Below are 18,140 nucleotides of genomic sequence, written 5' to 3' on the forward strand. Positions count from 1 at the left end.
GAGCCAAGATCGATAGCAGCACAGTTTATTATAGTGTTTTACGTCGACGGAGGTACAATCAGGACACAGACAAGACAGTCCCGTAAAGTACTCTGCTTGCCTGCCAAAACGGAGTACAGTTATAGTAACGATCTGTTTTGATATGTAAATGGTTTGTGAGTGGTTTCCTGATATAATCATCCTGTTTCAATAGGTTTGTGGGTGTGGAGTTTGATGTGTAAATGGTTTTCTTTTATAGTTATCCCGTTAATGGGTTTTCTGGTCTAGAGTTTTAATATGTAAAGTTTGGTTTAAGAGTGTGATAATTGCTTTATGTCTCTGAATTCCTTTGGACAATGGGTGTTTGATGGGATGTCAGGAAGTTTTCCAGGTCTCATGGTATTTTCTGAATAGCATATTGATGCGAGTTCCTGAGTCTTTGTCAACCTGGTTTCTGTGTTTAAAATATGTCTGCTTACCTTACTCACACCTTTCTGGCTGAATGCTGTCCTGTTTTGCTTCATTTATCGAGTTACAGTTTAAGAAATATTCTAATCCTAATACCCACAAAATTTATGCCCGCCTACAGTCCCCCCTGTCGGTCAAAAGTGAATTTTTGTTGTTTATTTCCTTTTCACTTTTCTAACCGATCTTTCTCCCCTTTATTATATTTTGTGTCCGGTGCTTCCTGCCTCCGTACGCTGCAGTCGTACAGTTTAGGGAAGTCCCGGAGTTTGTCAAATCATGTGTAGGCGGGAGTAATCATCCCGCTTGGTTACCTGCCCCATCATACCAATTGTTCTAACTAAGTTCTTATGTGCTTTCATTCTCTTCCGCTGGCGGTAGGTATAACATGTAACCAATCCCCAGGAAAGGGCTAAGATGAGTTGGATGACCACCAGTGTGTGCGATGTAATTCGGACCCAGGGGTGGATGTTTACATTTAGACCCCAGTCCCACACCTTCTGTACCCATGTTTGACTTCGTAACGCCGTCTCGGTATCTTGTTCCAAGGTTTTGATGTGTGACTGTAACCGGTGGTATAATCGGACGGAGTGTCCTACTTTAAGTCGGAGCTCCCTTAGGACTTCGGTCAGGTGTGGGATGGGGGCTTGCTCGGGTTCTTGGTAGTCTCTTAGGTTGTCTTTTAGGGGGTCTGTGGCATTAAAGGCTATGGTCTGCCTATTTCGGATATTGGTGATGTGAGCTTGACCTATAGTGACTGGCTTGCGAGGGGTAAAACAGAAGTTAGGGTCGGGGATTGGGCATGTTAATCCGTTATATGTGAATGATGTACGTGTGGTGGCTACACAGTATCTACCCCGCCCCCCGTATCCTGCCCGGGCGAAATGTGGGTCTACGGGTATAATCTCTAAGGTGCAGTCCTGTGTTCGGTTAAACCCACATTCTGCTGCCTCTCCTTGTCTCAGTGGGTGAGGACAGATGGTGACCTCTCCCCTCTGCTTGCACCCTGCGAGAGAAACACTGGACATTATGCCATGTTTGGAGATGGCCATGTTTTCGGTTATGTGGTAGCGGAGGGAAGCATTGCCCCTAACAACACCAATATTTTCAATTCGGAAGATGGGGAATGGTCCAGCGTCCTGTGTGACCGTTGGAATTAGCAGAACCATTCCTATCCCGGTGCCCTCACTAACCTCGCAGTCGGGGATTACTGGATATACTCGTGTCATCCCCTTCAGGGTCCGGTCATCCAGCACCCCCTTCTGATCTGCGAGTTGCGCTAGTTGGGCGCTGTCGATCCAATCGGGCACTTCCCCCCTGTGTACCTGGTCCAAATTGTGTCGTACTTGTGCCACCATCCACTGACCATATGCATGGCATAACTGTCCCTGTTGTACCCGGGCAGTGTCTTCCCTTTCCCTGTCTATGAGGCGATTGATAGTTCGGGCATGTGCTTCTAACACTGCAATCCCATCTAGTTGGATATGGGCGCCCGCTTCCCCTAAGAATGCTTGTTCCGCCTGCTGGTCTAATGACCGCTGTAATATGTTTTTCATTACCCCTTTCAGCTGTTCAATTTTACTGTTGAGGCCCTGGATGTCAATGGAGTTAATCATTGTGTCTCCTGTATTCAGCCCTGTGAGCATATCATTGATAATACCCCGTTTGCTTCGGTATGTGTTGGTGTTTATGTTTCCCCTGTAGTGTGTGGCCCCCATTGCGTCAATGGCCCGTTTTATGGTCTCTCTCTCTAACATCTGATACAAGTTCTGTACCCGTTCTGAGCAATGCCTGGGTACCTGGATTCCTGAAATGTCGATCAGGACAGGTACCACCTCATGTTTTACGTTGTCGTACACAATTTCCCCCTCGTTCCACAACACCAGTCCTCCCTCCGGTCCCCTGCTTTGCAAGGGACAGGGTAAGATTTCGGGCCTTGTGGTCGTGGGGGCCCGCGTTGGAAGCGGTGCAAAACATACATACAATGAGACTGCGGGAGCCTCAACAAGTCCGTAATAGCCGCAAATGTCCATGTTTGAATTCAAAGTGTCCTGTGGTCGGGCCTCTTGTGGGTTGTCGGGGAGGGCGCAGAGAGTCCCAAAAACGCACTGGTCTCTGTTCTGGAGGTCCCGCTGTTGAATGCATGTTCGGAGTCCTTCTAAAGTGCAAGTGAAGCAGATCTCGTTGATACCCGGGTAAACTTGTAGCCATGCGTTAAGATAAGTTCTACTGTTCATAGGGTCCGGTCCAGCTGGCACACATAGTGCCTCGGATGTGTTGAAGGCTACCCCGTGGAATCGCGGGTAGATGGGGTGTTCTTTGGGTGCCACACTCGTCAGGAAGGTCGCCGCGAGGATCATTCTCCAAGTGGTCCACATGGTTCTGGAGAGGGGTTGGGGGAGGATATATAAAACCTGGTGGCCGCCAGTCGTTAGGTTCATATTAGGTGATGAACTTGTCTTACTTATCTTATTCTTATTTCTATCTACATATATACATTCATGCCTCGGTTGGCATATAGTTCCTTTAGTGTTGGAAAATAAAGGTTGTTATTTCGATTTCCGCTGTAAGGACAAAGATGGTTAAGGGCCAATACGTGGAGTGGACGGAGCATCCTCTGTCCTTTCAGTCAGTCTGCTCTGTCCTCTTTCCCCGTGGTGATAGGATTTTAATTGCGACCAATGTTTCCATCGGCCTTTTCCTTTCACATCGACACACGCACATGTATCGCTGGTAAGGATAACCTCGTGGGGTCCCATCCATTTCGGTGCAAACCCGGGTCGGTCTGGGGCAATCCGAATCAAAACCCTATCCCCTACTCGAGGGAGGGTGGGGGTATGACTGACATTTTCCTTTTTAGCCTGGTCTCTAATGGCTTGCTGGTCCCTGGCTGTGTGGTGCAGGTCTCGGAGTTGTGAATCTAAGTGTTGCACATATCGTTTGAGCTTGTCCCGGAGGGGTGTCATTTCTTCCCCTCCCACGGCGATGTTTTCGGGGAGTCGCATTGCTCTCCCGGTCATTAGTTCGAACGGGGTGAGCCCTATGGTTCGACCTGGGGTGGCCCGTAGGCGCATCAGGATACAGGGAAGGACATCTACCCACCCCTGACCTGTTTCTGCGATAGTTTTTGCTATCGTGTTCTTGAGGGTGCGATTCATTCTCTCTACCATTCCAGCACTCTGGGGGTGGTATGGTATATGGAACCGCTGTCGGATCCCTAAGGTTTTACATGCGTGTTTCATTACCTTGCCTGTGAAGTGTGTCCCCCCGCTGCGGTAATGAATCCGCGCCTATTCCATGCTATCATATAGTCGTGAACCACCCCGAACGCATATTGACTGTCCGTGTATATGTTTACCCTTTTGTCCCTTCCTGCGCTAAGGGCCTTTGTTAATGCTATAAGCTCGGCCACTTGAGCAGAGGTCTCCCCCCTTTTACCAATCGCTGGATAGGTTCTGCTATGGATGCAAACTGATCGATGAAATTCCGACAGTAATTAAAGAGTCCCATTACCCTACGCACCCCCCTAACTGTGTTCGGACGGGTCATGTTGGCAATTGCTGTTTTTCGGTCCGTGGGAAGGGTTTTCTTTCTCTGACTTATGTAATGCCCCAGATATCGGACCTCTGGTTTTGCGAGTTGTGCTTTGGTTGGGTTAACCTTAAATCCTGCTGTTTGTAAGCCCCGCAGGATTACTGACAGGGCTCCCAAATGCCCCGTCGGGTTAGTGGAGGCGATCAAGATGTCATCCACATATTGGAGAAAAGCGCTCTCATAGGGGGATAAGTTACAATTTTCGAGGGCTTTGCTCATAACCCGGTGGAATATGTTGGGGCTATTGTGGAATCCCTGGGGGAGACGGGTCCAGGTGTACTGTCTACCTCCACAGGTGAAGGCAAACTTCTCCTGGGAGTCTGGGTGGAGTGGAATTGACCAGAATCCGTTTGCTATGTCCAGCACGGAGAAGATACAATATTCAGGTCGCAGTCCGTTAAATATAGTGGCCGGGCTCGCAACGATAGGGTGTTCCTTTGGGGTGACCTTATTCAGGGCGGTATAGTCGATGGTTAGTCGGTAGTTCCCGTCTGGCTTACGGACGGGCCACATCGGGGAATTTGTGTGGGACACGGTGGGTCTCAGGATGCCCCGTTTAACCAAAGCCTGGACGATTGTTTCGGTTGCCTGTAACGCCTCGGGTTTTATGGGATATTGTTTATGAGGGGCATGGGCTGGTCCTTGTATTTGTAAAGGAAGGATTGTGACGAGACCGCAGTCTTGCTTGCCTGTAGCCCAGACCCGGGGTAGTGCTTGACATAAGAGTCCCACTAGTCCCTCCTTCTTCCAGTCTCGGGCCGTCGGAGCCGGAGCCCCCATGCCTATGGCTGCTACGTTCTTATTAGGGACCCAGTATCCTTGGATCCCGCTCTTGTGTTCTTTCCTTGCCGTCCACAGCAGGCGCTTATTGAAAGCGTCCACCACTGCTCCTAACTCTCCCAGGAGGTCTATTCCCAAAATTGTCCCTTCTTCATTTGGGCCCACCCAGAAGTGTACGGGGAGTATGATCCCCTCTACCTCAAATAACACTGCTTCGCTCTGATATGCTATAGTCCTATCCCCCCCTATTCCTACTACTACTATGGAACGGTGGGTGGTGGGTAGTGCCATGTTGGTGAGGGATATCGAAGCCCCCGTATCTATTAATATTTTGCATCGCCGGCCCCCTAACGATGCATTCACCCAGATACGGGGGTCCGTTCCCGGGGCGGGGGCCGATGCCACTCATGCAGATTTTTGTGCCGCCAAGGTTTGTATAATGTCCAGCAGCTGCTGGTGGCTGAGGTGCGCTGGGTCCGAAACCACCTCGTTCTCCCTTATATCTGGGGCGCTTGCCGGGGTTTTCTCCAGTCTCTTCGGGGGCGCTCCCTTTCTCCTTGGGATCCTTCTGTCTTTGCAGGTAGATTCGGTGTGTCCGATTCTGCCGCACTTATTACATGTATTAGGAGGGTGCGGGATTATAGCTCGGCATTCCCTTTTGAAATGGCCTAATTCCCCGCACCTGTAGCAATGTCCTCCTTCAGTTCCTACCGCTGATATCCCTACTCTGGCGCCCCGTGTTTTCCTTTGCTGGTTGTCTACAGTGACAGCCCAGTTTTCTAATTCATTGAAGGTGTTAAAGTTTACCAATCCTGTCTTTAGGATAGCTTGGTGTGCTGGGCTCAGCCCATCCCTATATAACCGGAGGAATGCCGGGTTCTGTCTATCTGCATCTGGCATTCCTCCGTGGGCTACAAAGGCATCGAATTTTCGTCGCCCGTATTCCTGAGCCCCTTCCTCCTTTTTCTGCGTTACTCCTACTATTACACTCCAACTCACGGGGACCTCCCCCATGGTCAGGATGATATCGTTTTTAAAGCCTGTCAGAGCCTGTTCCTGCTCCCGGCGGCTCCCGTCTAGGTCTGCACACCAAGTCCCATTCTGGTGTTCTGCCCGGAGCCGAGCCCAGTGATTCTCGGGCATCTTGGCTCTTACTAACCCTGCTATATCTCGGTTGTGTAAGTTGTGGCACAGTTGCATCCCTTTCATCTTTTGCCAAAAAATTACGTTACTGTGCCTGGGCTGCAGGGTTGGGAGCTTTTCTAGTAATTTCATAGTGCCCCCTGGCGAGAGTGACACATAAGTCATTTTAATTTGGGCCTGCCTTCCTCGCCCGTCTCTCCCTTGTCCCCCTGGGATACATTCGATCTTAAGAGGTGCTGCTTTGGCGTTTGGGGGATCGGTGGTTACCGGGGGACTCCCCCCTGTTTTAATCATGCTTTTAATTAGGTTCTTGTTTTTATCTGCTAGATAGCGGGTGAGGGACCCTTCCGGCCCCCATTCAAAAATGGTGTCAATGCTATCCATGTCGAATCTCTTAGCTAAGATCAGTGGTGTACTAATCCTGGTTTGGTGCTTCCCACAGATACTTGTGTAGGTATCCCTGGGGTTCCTGGTTTGGTGTTTCCACTGTCAGTACCTTTAAACCTTCAGCAGTAACACGCAGAGCCCGTCCTGCATGTAACGGGGAGATCACCGCTCACAGAGACAGGGGGGGGGCTCTGACCACGACTACAGGGGCCGGGGGCCACTCTTTCCTGACCAAATCCTACCGCTAAATCAATCCACAGAGGCTCGCCGTTTCCCTATCTCCCCGGGAATCACCCTGACCTGGGTGCGGACAAGCGTGGGATTGACCGCAGGTAGGAGTTCCCCCGGCGTGTAGCCGTTCTTTCGCGCTACCAGAGGTCTCCTGCTTGTAGTGCCCGAAGCACTCACAGAGGCTCCAGACTTAGTAGCGCCCGGACATGTAGCAGACTCCTCGCGGATCTGTTTCCAGTGGCCCAGACTTTCGCGCCTGCAGAGGTCCTACCCGACTTGCAGCGCCCGGACTTAAACCGAACTTCGTGAGTCCGCGTTCATTGGCCCTAACCCTGGACGTCCTCCCGGCCTCCCGGCCACTTAACCCTTGTCTTCCTTAGGTACCTTTTGGGTCAGCTAATGTCTGGTCGGGTCCGCTGTCAGGGATACACGGAATGCAACAGTACACAATCAATTACAATTCGCGACCCCGCTCACCCGCCCAAAGAAGAACCTACCCCGCTGTGCAGCTCTCGATCGGGCTCTGTTCACAAGTTCAGATCGCGGCAGCCGTGGAACACCGCTGGCACTGGGAATTCCCGCGGACTTTAAATGAGTAAAGATACTCACCCAGTGTTTGAGAGGCGATGTTCCAGCGGCGGTCACGATCCCGGACGAGCCCCCAATTGTTAGCGCGAGTGAACAGATACCACACCACTCGCACCCAGAGCCAAGATCGATAGCAGCACAGTTTATTATAGTGTTTTACGTCGACGGAGGTACAATCAGGACACAGACAAGACAGTCCCGTAAAGTACTCTGCTTGCCTGCCAAAACGGAGTACAGTTATAGTAACGATCTGTTTTGATATGTAAATGGTTTGTGAGTGGTTTCCTGATATAATCATCCTGTTTCAATAGGTTTGTGGGTGTGGAGTTTGATGTGTAAATGGTTTTCTTTTATAGTTATCCCGTTAATGGGTTTTCTGGTCTAGAGTTTTAATATGTAAAGTTTGGTTTAAGAGTGTGATAATTGCTTTATGTCTCTGAATTCCTTTGGACAATGGGTGTTTGATGGGATGTCAGGAAGTTTTCCAGGTCTCATGGTATTTTCTGAATAGCATATTGATGCGAGTTCCTGAGTCTTTGTCAACCTGGTTTCTGTGTTTAAAATATGTCTGCTTACCTTACTCACACCTTTCTGGCTGAATGCTGTCCTGTTTTGCTTCATTTATCGAGTTACAGTTTAAGAAATATTCTAATCCTAATACCCACAAAATTTATGCCCGCCTACAGACTGGAGACCTGTTATTTCAGATCTCCATCTCTCTCTGTGCAGCCCTTGGGTAGCCTGGTTGGTCATATGTGGATCTACACCCACCATAGGTGCAAGCCAGGTGTTATTATTGAAAGGAGATTGGAAGGTACATAGGCAGTCCTTTTCCTCACTTGCTTTATGCTTGCCTCAGAAGGCTGACAATGGTGATTGTCATTTCCACTCCATCTGACGAAGGAACAGCGCTCCGAAAGCTTATGGTATTTGCTACCAAATAAACCTGTTGGACTTTAACCTGGTGTTGTGAGACTTCTTACAATGGTGATTGCACCAGGACTGTCCTTGGAATGCAAGGTCTGAGGAGAGTTGCTGATCACCATGCAGAGTGTTTGCTATTTCTCTTCAGTGGGACCCTTGGGCCTCAGGATCTTCTGGTAGCAGCTAGGACAGATAAGAGTGGATCTGATAAGTACATCAGTTTCCTCACACACTGTACTTATGTTTCCATTTCACTGATGCCCTGGTTCTCTGTGCAAGATCCCTTTTTCTTATCCATTCTCAGAATGTGGCCCTCTCTGAAAAGGCCAGCATTTATTGCTGACACCTAATTGCCTTCGAGAAAGTAGAGGTGAGTTGTCTTCTGGAACTGTTGCAGTCCATGTGGTGTAGGTACACCTGAATTGCTGTTAGGGAGAGAGTTCCAGGATTTTGTCCCAACAATAGAAACAATGCTCTATGTCCAAGTTAGAATGGTGGAAACTTGGAGGAAGTGGCATTTTCATGGACTTGCTGCCCATGTCCTTCTAGGAGCTAGTGTGTTTGGGACTGTCATAAAAGTCTTGGTGAATAGTACACAAGCATTGTGAACTGGTAAAAGGAGTGGATGTTAAGGGCTGTGAGTGAATTATTGATAAAGCTGATTGCTTTTGGTTATGGATCAAGCTCCTTGAGCACTGTTGCAGCTTTGGACCCATCCAGGTAACTGCAGAATAATTCATCACACTCCTGTCTTGTGTTTTCGAGGTGAGATGAGCCATTCAGCACATAATGCCCAGCTATTTGCAGGAGTTGGGTCTGAGTGTGGAGGGCTTCCAAACCAGACCCTGGCCCCATGCAAATTATTATTTGTACATACTGACAAGGAAGGAACAGACATTAGTGATTCCAGTTGGGATGATGGGGTGGCAGTAGGTCTCACTACATGACTTTGCCAATGTTCTGCACCATGATCCCACCTGCTCCTGGGTGGGTTTGCAAAGGAGAATTCCTCCCCACTGAATTTATGACATGGGGTAGATGTAGATTAAAGCTTCACCTACTTTGTCTAATCAAGCATTTTGAGAACACATGGAACGCAACTTCAATGCAAAGTAAAACAACCTTTGTACCATCAGGTATTTCCAATTCAAATGCAGCATAATTTAGAGAGAGTAAAGTTCCCTTTACACTGTGTCAATAATGTTTCATGATACCAACTTCAGAGCAGCTACCCAGTTGTACGTTTGTGATAGTTGGATTTAAATCCAGATCTCAGAGGTGGAAAGATTAGCCCCAACTTTGAGACAAGCAAAATGGGTTGTGTTGACTCAAGTTGCTAGTACTGGTATCTCAGGGAACAGAGCCTAGTAGATTTTGAACAGGCTACGAGAGAATTTGGTCAGCAGCACATTTGAGTAGAGGTGCAGTATCCAGCAGGGCAGCAGCCATAAGAAGGGACTTAATCTAGATAATAGAAACAATAGACATATTTGCTCACAATGGTACAATGAAGAGATGTGCAAGTCTGCTGCCTTGGATGCAAAAATATTGTAGGTAGTACTGCAAAAGTTGTAACAAAGGCACATGGGCTGATAAGAGGAGTGAGGTGTGCTCCATTCTTTCACACTGCATAAAATTATGTCCTTATTTTACAGCTTCTTTTGTTGTGCCCAAGTTGCACGGCACACTATTCTTGAAGGTGGATGAGATGGCTTCAGAAGCTCTGAGATGTACAGGGGCTCCGCTTATGCCAGGAGATTTTTTTCACTGAGGGCAGCTGTATTGGATGCAGAGGATGTGTTTCTTCTTCTTCAGTGTGGATACTTTGGCACATTGCATAATGAGGACATCATAACTGGTGTGCATAATAATGCGGTCAGATGCAGTCTGAATTCTGAATGCAAACCCTTTCTATTCATGATAGCCATGAGATTAATGTGAAGAGATCTGATGCCCATGATAACCATGTTCAAATCTTTGCTCCTCAGGGAGCTCAGGTACCTCTTAGAACTTTCCATTCTCTGTAACAGATGTCTCTTATCCACAGGAAAAATGAAGAATTGTTGCTGTTGCAAATAGCAAATAATGCATTTGTGTTATGTTTGGGTGTCAAATGTCTGTTGTGGTGCTCTGGAAAGGCCTAATAGATGAAAACTGTGCTGTGGTCACCTTGGCTTTTAAATGAAGTGTTGCCACAGATTTAGCTGTTTTCTAATTTGTGTGCAGATCTTTAGGCAGCAGATGGCACAACTCTCTGGCAGTCTGTCTTGAGAAACAGAGCTGGCAAAGGCATCTCTTTAGACTTAGACATGTCTAGGTGGACGTAGAAGAATTTACAAACACAGGCCTCAGGGCAATAAGGGACATGATCTGAATTAGGAACAGGAGCAGGCCATTCGGTCCCTCAGCCTAGCTCTATCATTTGCAAGATCATGGCTAATCTGATTGTGGCCTCAACTCCACTTTCCTGTCTGTCTCTCCATAATCCTGATCAAAATCTATCTAACTTGGCCTTGAGTAAATTCAATGACCCAGCCTCCACTGCTCTCTGGGGAAGAGAATTTCACAGACTAATGACCCTCTGGGAGAAAACAAATCTCTCCTAGTCTCTATCTCAAATGGGAGAACTCTAATTTTTAGTTTGCGTCCCCTAGGTCAAGACTCTACAAAAAGGGGAGAGAAAATTCCACTCTGCCAAGGCCCTCAGGATATTATACGTTTTGATAACATCAACTCTCATTCTTCTAAATTCCAACCTGCTCAACCTTTGAATCAGTTGAGTGAACCTTCTCTTAACTTCTTCTAATGTAATTATATTCTTTCTTAAGTAAGGAGACCAAAACAGTACACAGTACTCCAGATTGTTATGGTCCCAGCTGATGCTACTGTTGGACAAGCAGGTCCCAGAGTGGAACTCAGACATGGATAAACAGAGTCACAGGACTGCTAATTAACATTTAACAAAAGAATAAAACATTCATAAAACACGAAAAGATTGACTATAATACAATACCCCTTCACCCCACCTATACCTTCACAGATTTACACAGATTTCTAAGGATAATACAAGTTACAAAATATATCTCATAAAGTTCTCAGTAAGTACACAGTTCATGTAAACCAAAAGGGGAAATGTGGACAGGCACACCATTCTCTGAAACCAAATGGAAGACACCACCCAATACAACATCTGTGCTTATCACACTATGAGCCAGCTGGTCTCACTGGAACTCTGGCTTCCGCAAGAGTGCTTCCAAACTCCATTTGTGAAAAGCATGCCTTAGAATCTTCTCTCAAGCAATGTTTTCTCTTGGATACCTTCACCAAGGATCCACTTCCAGGATTTCAATCTCTCCTTTCAGTATTGCCCTGCCCTGGATTGCCATGTGCATTCAACTCACTTTCTTACCTATCTTCATGTCATCAGTAAATTTAGCTACCATGCATTTGGTCCCTTAATCTAATTTGTTACTATAGATTTTAAATAGCTGAGGGACCAGCACTGATCCCTGTGGCACTCCACTAGGAACAGCTTGCCAACTTGAAAATGACTCACTTATCCCTACTTAGTGCTTTTTGTTAGCTAAAAAATCCTCCATCCATGCTAATATTTTCCCTCCTGCACCATACATTCCTGTGCGAGATTCTCCAACCTTGTTTGCAGCTGGGATTCTCTGGTCCTGCTGCTGAGAATAGAGATTTGGCTGAGTGCCAAATTCTCTGTTCTCACTGGCAGTGGTGAACAGCGTCGGAGAATTCTGGCTCTTATTTTGTGTGGTAACCTTTTATGTGGCACTTTATCCAATGCCTTTTGGAAATCCAAGTACACCACATCCATAGATTCCCTCATATACACCTTGCTTATTATTTCCTCAAACATGAATCCCCTTTCACAAAACTGCATTGACAAAACTGCCTGATTGTGTTATGATTTCTAAATCCTTTGCTGCTATCTCCTTATGAAAGGATTGTAGCATTTTCGTTATGACAGATTTTAGGCTAACTGGCCTATAGTTTCCTGCTTTCTGTCTTCCACCTTTTCTTGAATTGAGGACAATCCACTGGAACCTTTCCAAAATCCAGACAATTTGGAAGCTCACAACCACTGCATTTATCATATCTGCAGCTACTTCTTTTAAGGTCCTTGGTTACAAGCCATCAGGTCCACGGGACTTGTCAGCTTTAGGTTCTAATAATTTTCCCAGTACCTTTCCTTAGTGATCATGATTCTTTTAAGTTTTCCCTCCTGATTCCTGGGATTGTCCTGAATGCACCCTTTAGGTGGGATTTTCTGTGCAACCCACCACGCGTTTCATGGTGGCGGAGGTGGCTTGCCATTGGGCGGCAGTGGGATCTTCTGCTTCTGTCATGATCACAGTAAGAAGTTTAACAACACCAGGTTAAACATCTTACTGTGTTTACCCCAGTCCAACGCCGGCATCTCCACATCATGTCTGTCATGATCAACAGGGTTTCCCGATGAATGCACCCCTCACTGCCATGAAACCCACGGCGAAGGTACACCATTGGCGGGACCAGAAGATCCTTCCACATAAACGGTTGGAAAACCCTGCCCTATGAATCAGCTTCCAGATTACGGGGCAATTCTCCCATCCCACCAAGCTAATTTATTAGCCAGGACTGCGGGGAAGGGGGTGGTCTGCACTGCAGGGGGGGGGGGGTTGGAGCTGTGGGGGGGTCTTGGCTGGGCCCGGACATGGTCGGGGTGGTGGGGGGGGGGGGGGGGGGCAGCGATCAGGCCGTTGGGGGGTGGGGATTGGCAGACAGGGGTCACTGCGCATGCGCCGATCTCGATGCTGACAGCTCAGTGCTATGCTGCCAGCTTCTCCAGCGGGAATAGGTTCCACCCACTGATTTGCAGTGTGATTTACGCTAGTGCACTCTGCAGTGCACAGAGCGTGGGAGATTTGGCACTTAGAATTTTTTTGGGGAGAATCGCTCCTACCTTTGCCAAACTGATTTGTTCAACAATATGAAGATTGAAATCCTTGATTATTGCAGTTTCTTCCTTATAAGCCCCTTTATTTCTTCTTGTACACTGTCCTAAAGTGTAGCTACTGTTATGTGCCTACTCTCACAAGTGATTTCTTATCTATGCTATTTCTCATCTCTACCCAAACTGATTTTACATCTTAATCTTCTGAACTAAGGTAATATCTCACTACTGTAGTTATGATTTTCTAATTAACAGAGTTGCACATCACCTTTTCCTAGCTTTGTGTCCTTCCGAAATGTCAAATATGCTTGAATATTTGGGTTCCAGGCTCGCAGGTTTGTACACTTCCATACCTCGGCTCCTCATGAACTCCTCTTCCTCATCTCAATTATTCAGTACGCATTCGACCTCCAGAAGAATCCCATTGCTTTGTGAGCCATGACATCAAAGTCAAACAGCAACCAAGAATATTGAAGCAAAGCATTGATGGATAAGGACCAAAATATCCTGACAAACATTAAAAAATTGAGGATAACTGAGCAACAAATGACTAACAAGTGGAGAAAAAAAATCACCTAAGGATATAGAAAAATACCTAAAATGACTGGAAACATATCTACTGCCCTTAAGAAACCTGGGTTGGCAGGCCAGTCCTCCCACAGTTTGTATGGGCAAGGCTTGCTCTGTGGATGGAGCTTCATCAGAAAGCCTGAAGCTACCCGCTCCTGTATTTTCCTTTGTGCATCCTGGTCGCCTTGTCCAAGGCCTGTCATCCTTTTTAATCTCATTTGATTTCCCACATTCTGTGTATTTGAAGTATGATGCACTACTCCACAATTGTGAGAGCAATTTAGGTTGGAATTTGTGTGGTAGCTTTAGCTAAAATAAATGAAACAACACAGAAGCTTTGATTCAAAGGTTCTGACTAAGCCCACAATTCCCAGGCAAAAACTATTGAAGAATACTTACTTAATCCTTGTTTGGAGCATATAATGAGAAAAAAATGCACCAGAAGAGAAAATTATAAATACCAATTACAAAGATTATAAACATTGAAAATTCCATTTCTCAATGTCAGCTTCATGTGTTTTTTCAACAGTGGGGAAAATTCCAGCAGCTTACATGAAACTGAACATAGGTACAAAACAAAACACTCTGAGAATCAAAGGGCGAAATCTTACCAAGAATGGCAGAGCGTTGTTTCCGGTGAGAAAGCACGCGTGTTTCTCTCCAGAGAAATCGGTCAATTTTTCTCGCCAGATCTTATGACACTCTTCCAAAAAAAATCAAGCATCGTCCCCTGCTTCCCCTGTCCCGTGATCATCAGCCCCCTCCCATGACCATTGCCAGGTTGGCACACTGCCAGGGTGGCGCACTGCCAGGATGTCATGGGCATGGAACCAACCTGGCTGTACTCACTTGTGTCAAAGGGCAGTGCTAGGGGGCATTGCCAGGGCATTGCTTGGCCATGTCCCTCTCCCCTGGGGGCTATGCTTTATGTGCCCCTGGGGAGACCCCCACGACAGGTTCACATCTGTGTGAAACTATTGTGAACTGCACCGATATTTGAAGATATGATGAGGGGTCAAGATGCCACGGTGGAAGGGGGGTGTTTAATCATATTAAAATGTATGCAATTACATGTAACTCAAGTCCGCGCCATTATGGGCACCAATGACATCGCCGGCGAAGGGTGAGATAGACCTGGAGTCGTGTTCTCGCCGGCAAGAACTGTGACTTCTGGAGTTTGAGCCCCCGCTGGCATTTGCACGGATGGTGAACGCAGGCTCAAGATCACCCTAACCCTAAACCCCAGTGTTTCTCAGAATTGGAGATCTTAAAGGGGAAACTTCTTAAAAATGAGAAACCTTGGCAAGACGCAAAGTGCTTGGAGATTTGATGAGGGAAGTTAGAAAATTAGCCTATCACCATCTTTTCCAAGCAGTATGAATGGGCACTAAATGCGGCACAAGCAATTTTGCATAGATCTTATGAACCTTATGCTGGATCATCCCAGCTGCTGCTTCTTGGCACTAACCCTGCCTCAGTGTGTGTAAGCAGGGGGTTAGTGCATGCCCAGACCAAAACTTGGGAAACCAATGTGTCCCATTGGCAAGAAACCTTTTGGTGAGGTGTGGGAGATGGAGCCGGGTGTGGTGGTGATTGGGGGCGGGGGGGGGGGGGGGGGGGGGCAGGGAAGGGGAGCTTGACTCCTCCCCTTAGAGAGGAGGACTGTGGCCCCAGCAGTCCCATATGTTTGAGCTCCATTAAAAAATGTAAAAACAAAATATTCGGCAACTTTCAGAGGGGTCAGACTCTCATCCTGGATCATACACCTTAGTGAAGCCAACTTTTATCTTTCAGGAGGTTAGTATGTTTTAATCATGTTTGCATGTTGGTCTTCAAACTTATAAAAGGTCCCTTTGAGGCTGAGGAAGGTATAACTCCTGGAATTGGGCACCCTTCCTGCCACCACTCCCACCCCCGCCTCCTCTTACCAGAGCCTGGTAGACTCTGTTCCCAAGTTCACCCAATGGATTCCTCCATGTAAGGTGAAAACCAACACTTGTTGGTGCTGGCAGAGTGTGTAGTTGTTCTGCTACAGCTATAGTTTACCAGCTAGACCGAGAAATTTGAACTCCATTAAGTTTGGGTTTAAAACCCTGTAGTTTACAGGAAGAAGGAAAGACTGAAGCAGATGAGAGGCATTGGGATCTGCATTATAGATTTTTTTGCCTTCACCAATCGGCTTCCTTTGGAAAATCTCTTCTCTCTACAGTTTGCTAACACACAGAAAGGCTGACAGTAAAAGTACAGTTGGTCCATTGTTGCAACTAAGCAACATAACCCCTAATGCTCCCTAACATCTCCACCCCACTTCCTTCCACAACCCATATAATCTGAAATAAATAGATTTGTTCATAAACCCAGAGGGGGTGATCTTACCAGCTAATCAGACCGGTTGATGGGCAGGGTGAGCCGGTAAGATTGCGCAAAAACTCAGGTTCGTGCCCGGTTTCTTGCCTCTTGTGATCTTATCGGCCGTGGATTTCCGGCATGATCAGCCTCGCGCTCAGGAAGGGCGCAAGGCTGTGATTATAATACAACAACCAATTTAATTGCTGATTTAAATACTATTAGTGAGCCTGTGATGCAATTGTCTGGGCTCACCTGCCTTAACGGCCGCACCAGTGAAACTCCCCACCAGCGAAGTTCACATATGGTCCTCATCAACGGGGACTTGACATGGTGGCCTTGCCGGTGGGACCGGAGGCCATTAAGGCCCCCTGGGAGGTCGGGGGCTGGTGGGGGGGGGGGCAGTCCTCATTGGGCACCCAGCATTGCCAACCTGGCATTGTCCACTGGGCATCTTGGCACTGCCCACTGGGCACCAGGCAGTGCCAAGGGGGCAGGGCCTCAGGGGGACAGGGTCTAAAGGAAGTGGGCAGGATTTGAGGGAGGTGGGGCCTAAGGAGAGGTGGGCGAGGGGAGCTGCGCACTCTGCAACTGGTGACTGAGCTGGGGGAGCTATCGACCGGGCTGGGGTGGGGGGAACGGGGAGGGAGGGGGGCGATCGGCTGGATCAGGACAGGGGTGGGGGCAATCAACCAGGACAGGTGGGGGGGGGGGGGCGATCGACCTGGGCGGGGGCGGTCGACTAGGTTGTGGGGGGGGGGGGTTGATCGACCCAGCCATGGTTGGGGGAGGTGAGATCGGCCTGGGAAGGGTGCGATGGCGTTATTCATGGGGGTGAGTAGGCTGATTGGCTGGGGAGGCCAGCAATCGGAACAGGAGGCATGGGCGATATCGGGGGGAGGAGGCAGGTGACTGAGAGCGTGCGCAATTGCACCCTCTGGTGTGAGCAGTCAGCTTTCTGGTGAGCTTAGGCCCCTCCCCCCTACTGGCAGGAATCAGTTTTTGCATCATTCTTTGCATAAAGTGCCATAAGATTTCATTTGTGATCTCACCAAAAAAACAGATCTGAAACTCTGCCGTTTTCATGCTTGTTCCGCACTTCGAATTGTTTTGGTAAGATCGTCCCCACGGTGTGTTTAGGAGAATAAAGAATTCTGGGAAATTTCTCTCTGTATCTCAAAGGTGAGTTAATTAAGTCCCTGGGGTTTTCAATGACCATGAGATACATCAGTCAACGTTCTATTTACCTTTTATAACCAGCAACATCAGCCTCCTCCAAGAACTTTGCCAGCTCCCTATTGAATGTTTACAGTGAATCTGCATCTACTACACCAGCCAGTAGCTTGCTCCAAAGTTCACCCTGATCTAATAGTAAATAATTCTCTGAAACATAACTTTATAATGGTTGTTTTTCTGAATCTACACTCGCTGCCCACAATGTTTTGAATATGCTCAGCTGTGGAAAGGAAGAAGGTAACCAACACATCCCCTTCCTGACCAGGCTGTTTGTGATTCACTCATTGGGCTAAGGTACCAGTAACCATAACTCCAATTCATCATTCACCAAAGTCCCATGCTTGACCATTTCTACCATCTTGGCCATAATGCCAAAACAAAAGCCACCATAAAACAAATATTCCAAACCAGCTTTATCAATCAAACCATCCAACACTCCATACCATAAGACCATAAGACATAAAATCAGAAGTTGGCTATTTGGCTCATCAAGTCTGCTCCACCATTCAATGAGATCATGACTAATCAGATACAAAAGTCAACTTATCAGCCTTGAGTACTTCCTTAGTAACTGTCTTCCATGTGCCTGAGATAACTCCCCACTGTGTCTGCAGCATGGCTGATGGAAGGTGTTGATTTTCAGTGGAGAGACTGCAGGTGTCTTTGCAGGATGACTTGGATAGTTCTAGCCCTAGAAGGCCAGGCTTTGAACTGTACCACTGGAATTGGTGGCAGCAGGTTGTGCTGAGCGGCTGGCTGGCTGGCTGATCGACAGCAGCAAGGGTGCTGGTGGAGTTGCAGTGGTGGGAGGAGGAAAGCTGTCATTCTGAAAGGGATGGTTTGATTGTTAAGAGATTAAAGGGGACCTAGATTGTTTTGCTGGAAAGAAGGTGCAAGGTGTTTACACTTGGACACAATGGCAAAAGGCCTGTGTGTTAAC

General features: G+C 47.5%; 1 protein-coding gene across 1 annotated transcript in view; it reads right to left on the minus strand.

The window, feature by feature from the left end:
* Positions 1-589: 589 nt before the first annotated feature.
* The window catches only part of LOC144497276 (uncharacterized), a 40,464-nt gene continuing 22,913 nt past the window's right edge, over positions 590-18,140 (minus strand). Inside the window, exon 2 of the mRNA XM_078218296.1 lies at positions 590-2,858. Within this exon, the coding sequence (XP_078074422.1) occupies positions 717-2,858 (2,142 nt within the window). The 3' untranslated portion in view covers positions 590-716. The remainder of the gene's footprint in view (positions 2,859-18,140) is intronic.

The sequence above is a fragment of the Mustelus asterias genome, chromosome 8 (assembly GCF_964213995.1).
Source record: "Mustelus asterias chromosome 8, sMusAst1.hap1.1, whole genome shotgun sequence".
NCBI classification, from domain to species: Eukaryota; Metazoa; Chordata; class Chondrichthyes; order Carcharhiniformes; family Triakidae; genus Mustelus; species Mustelus asterias.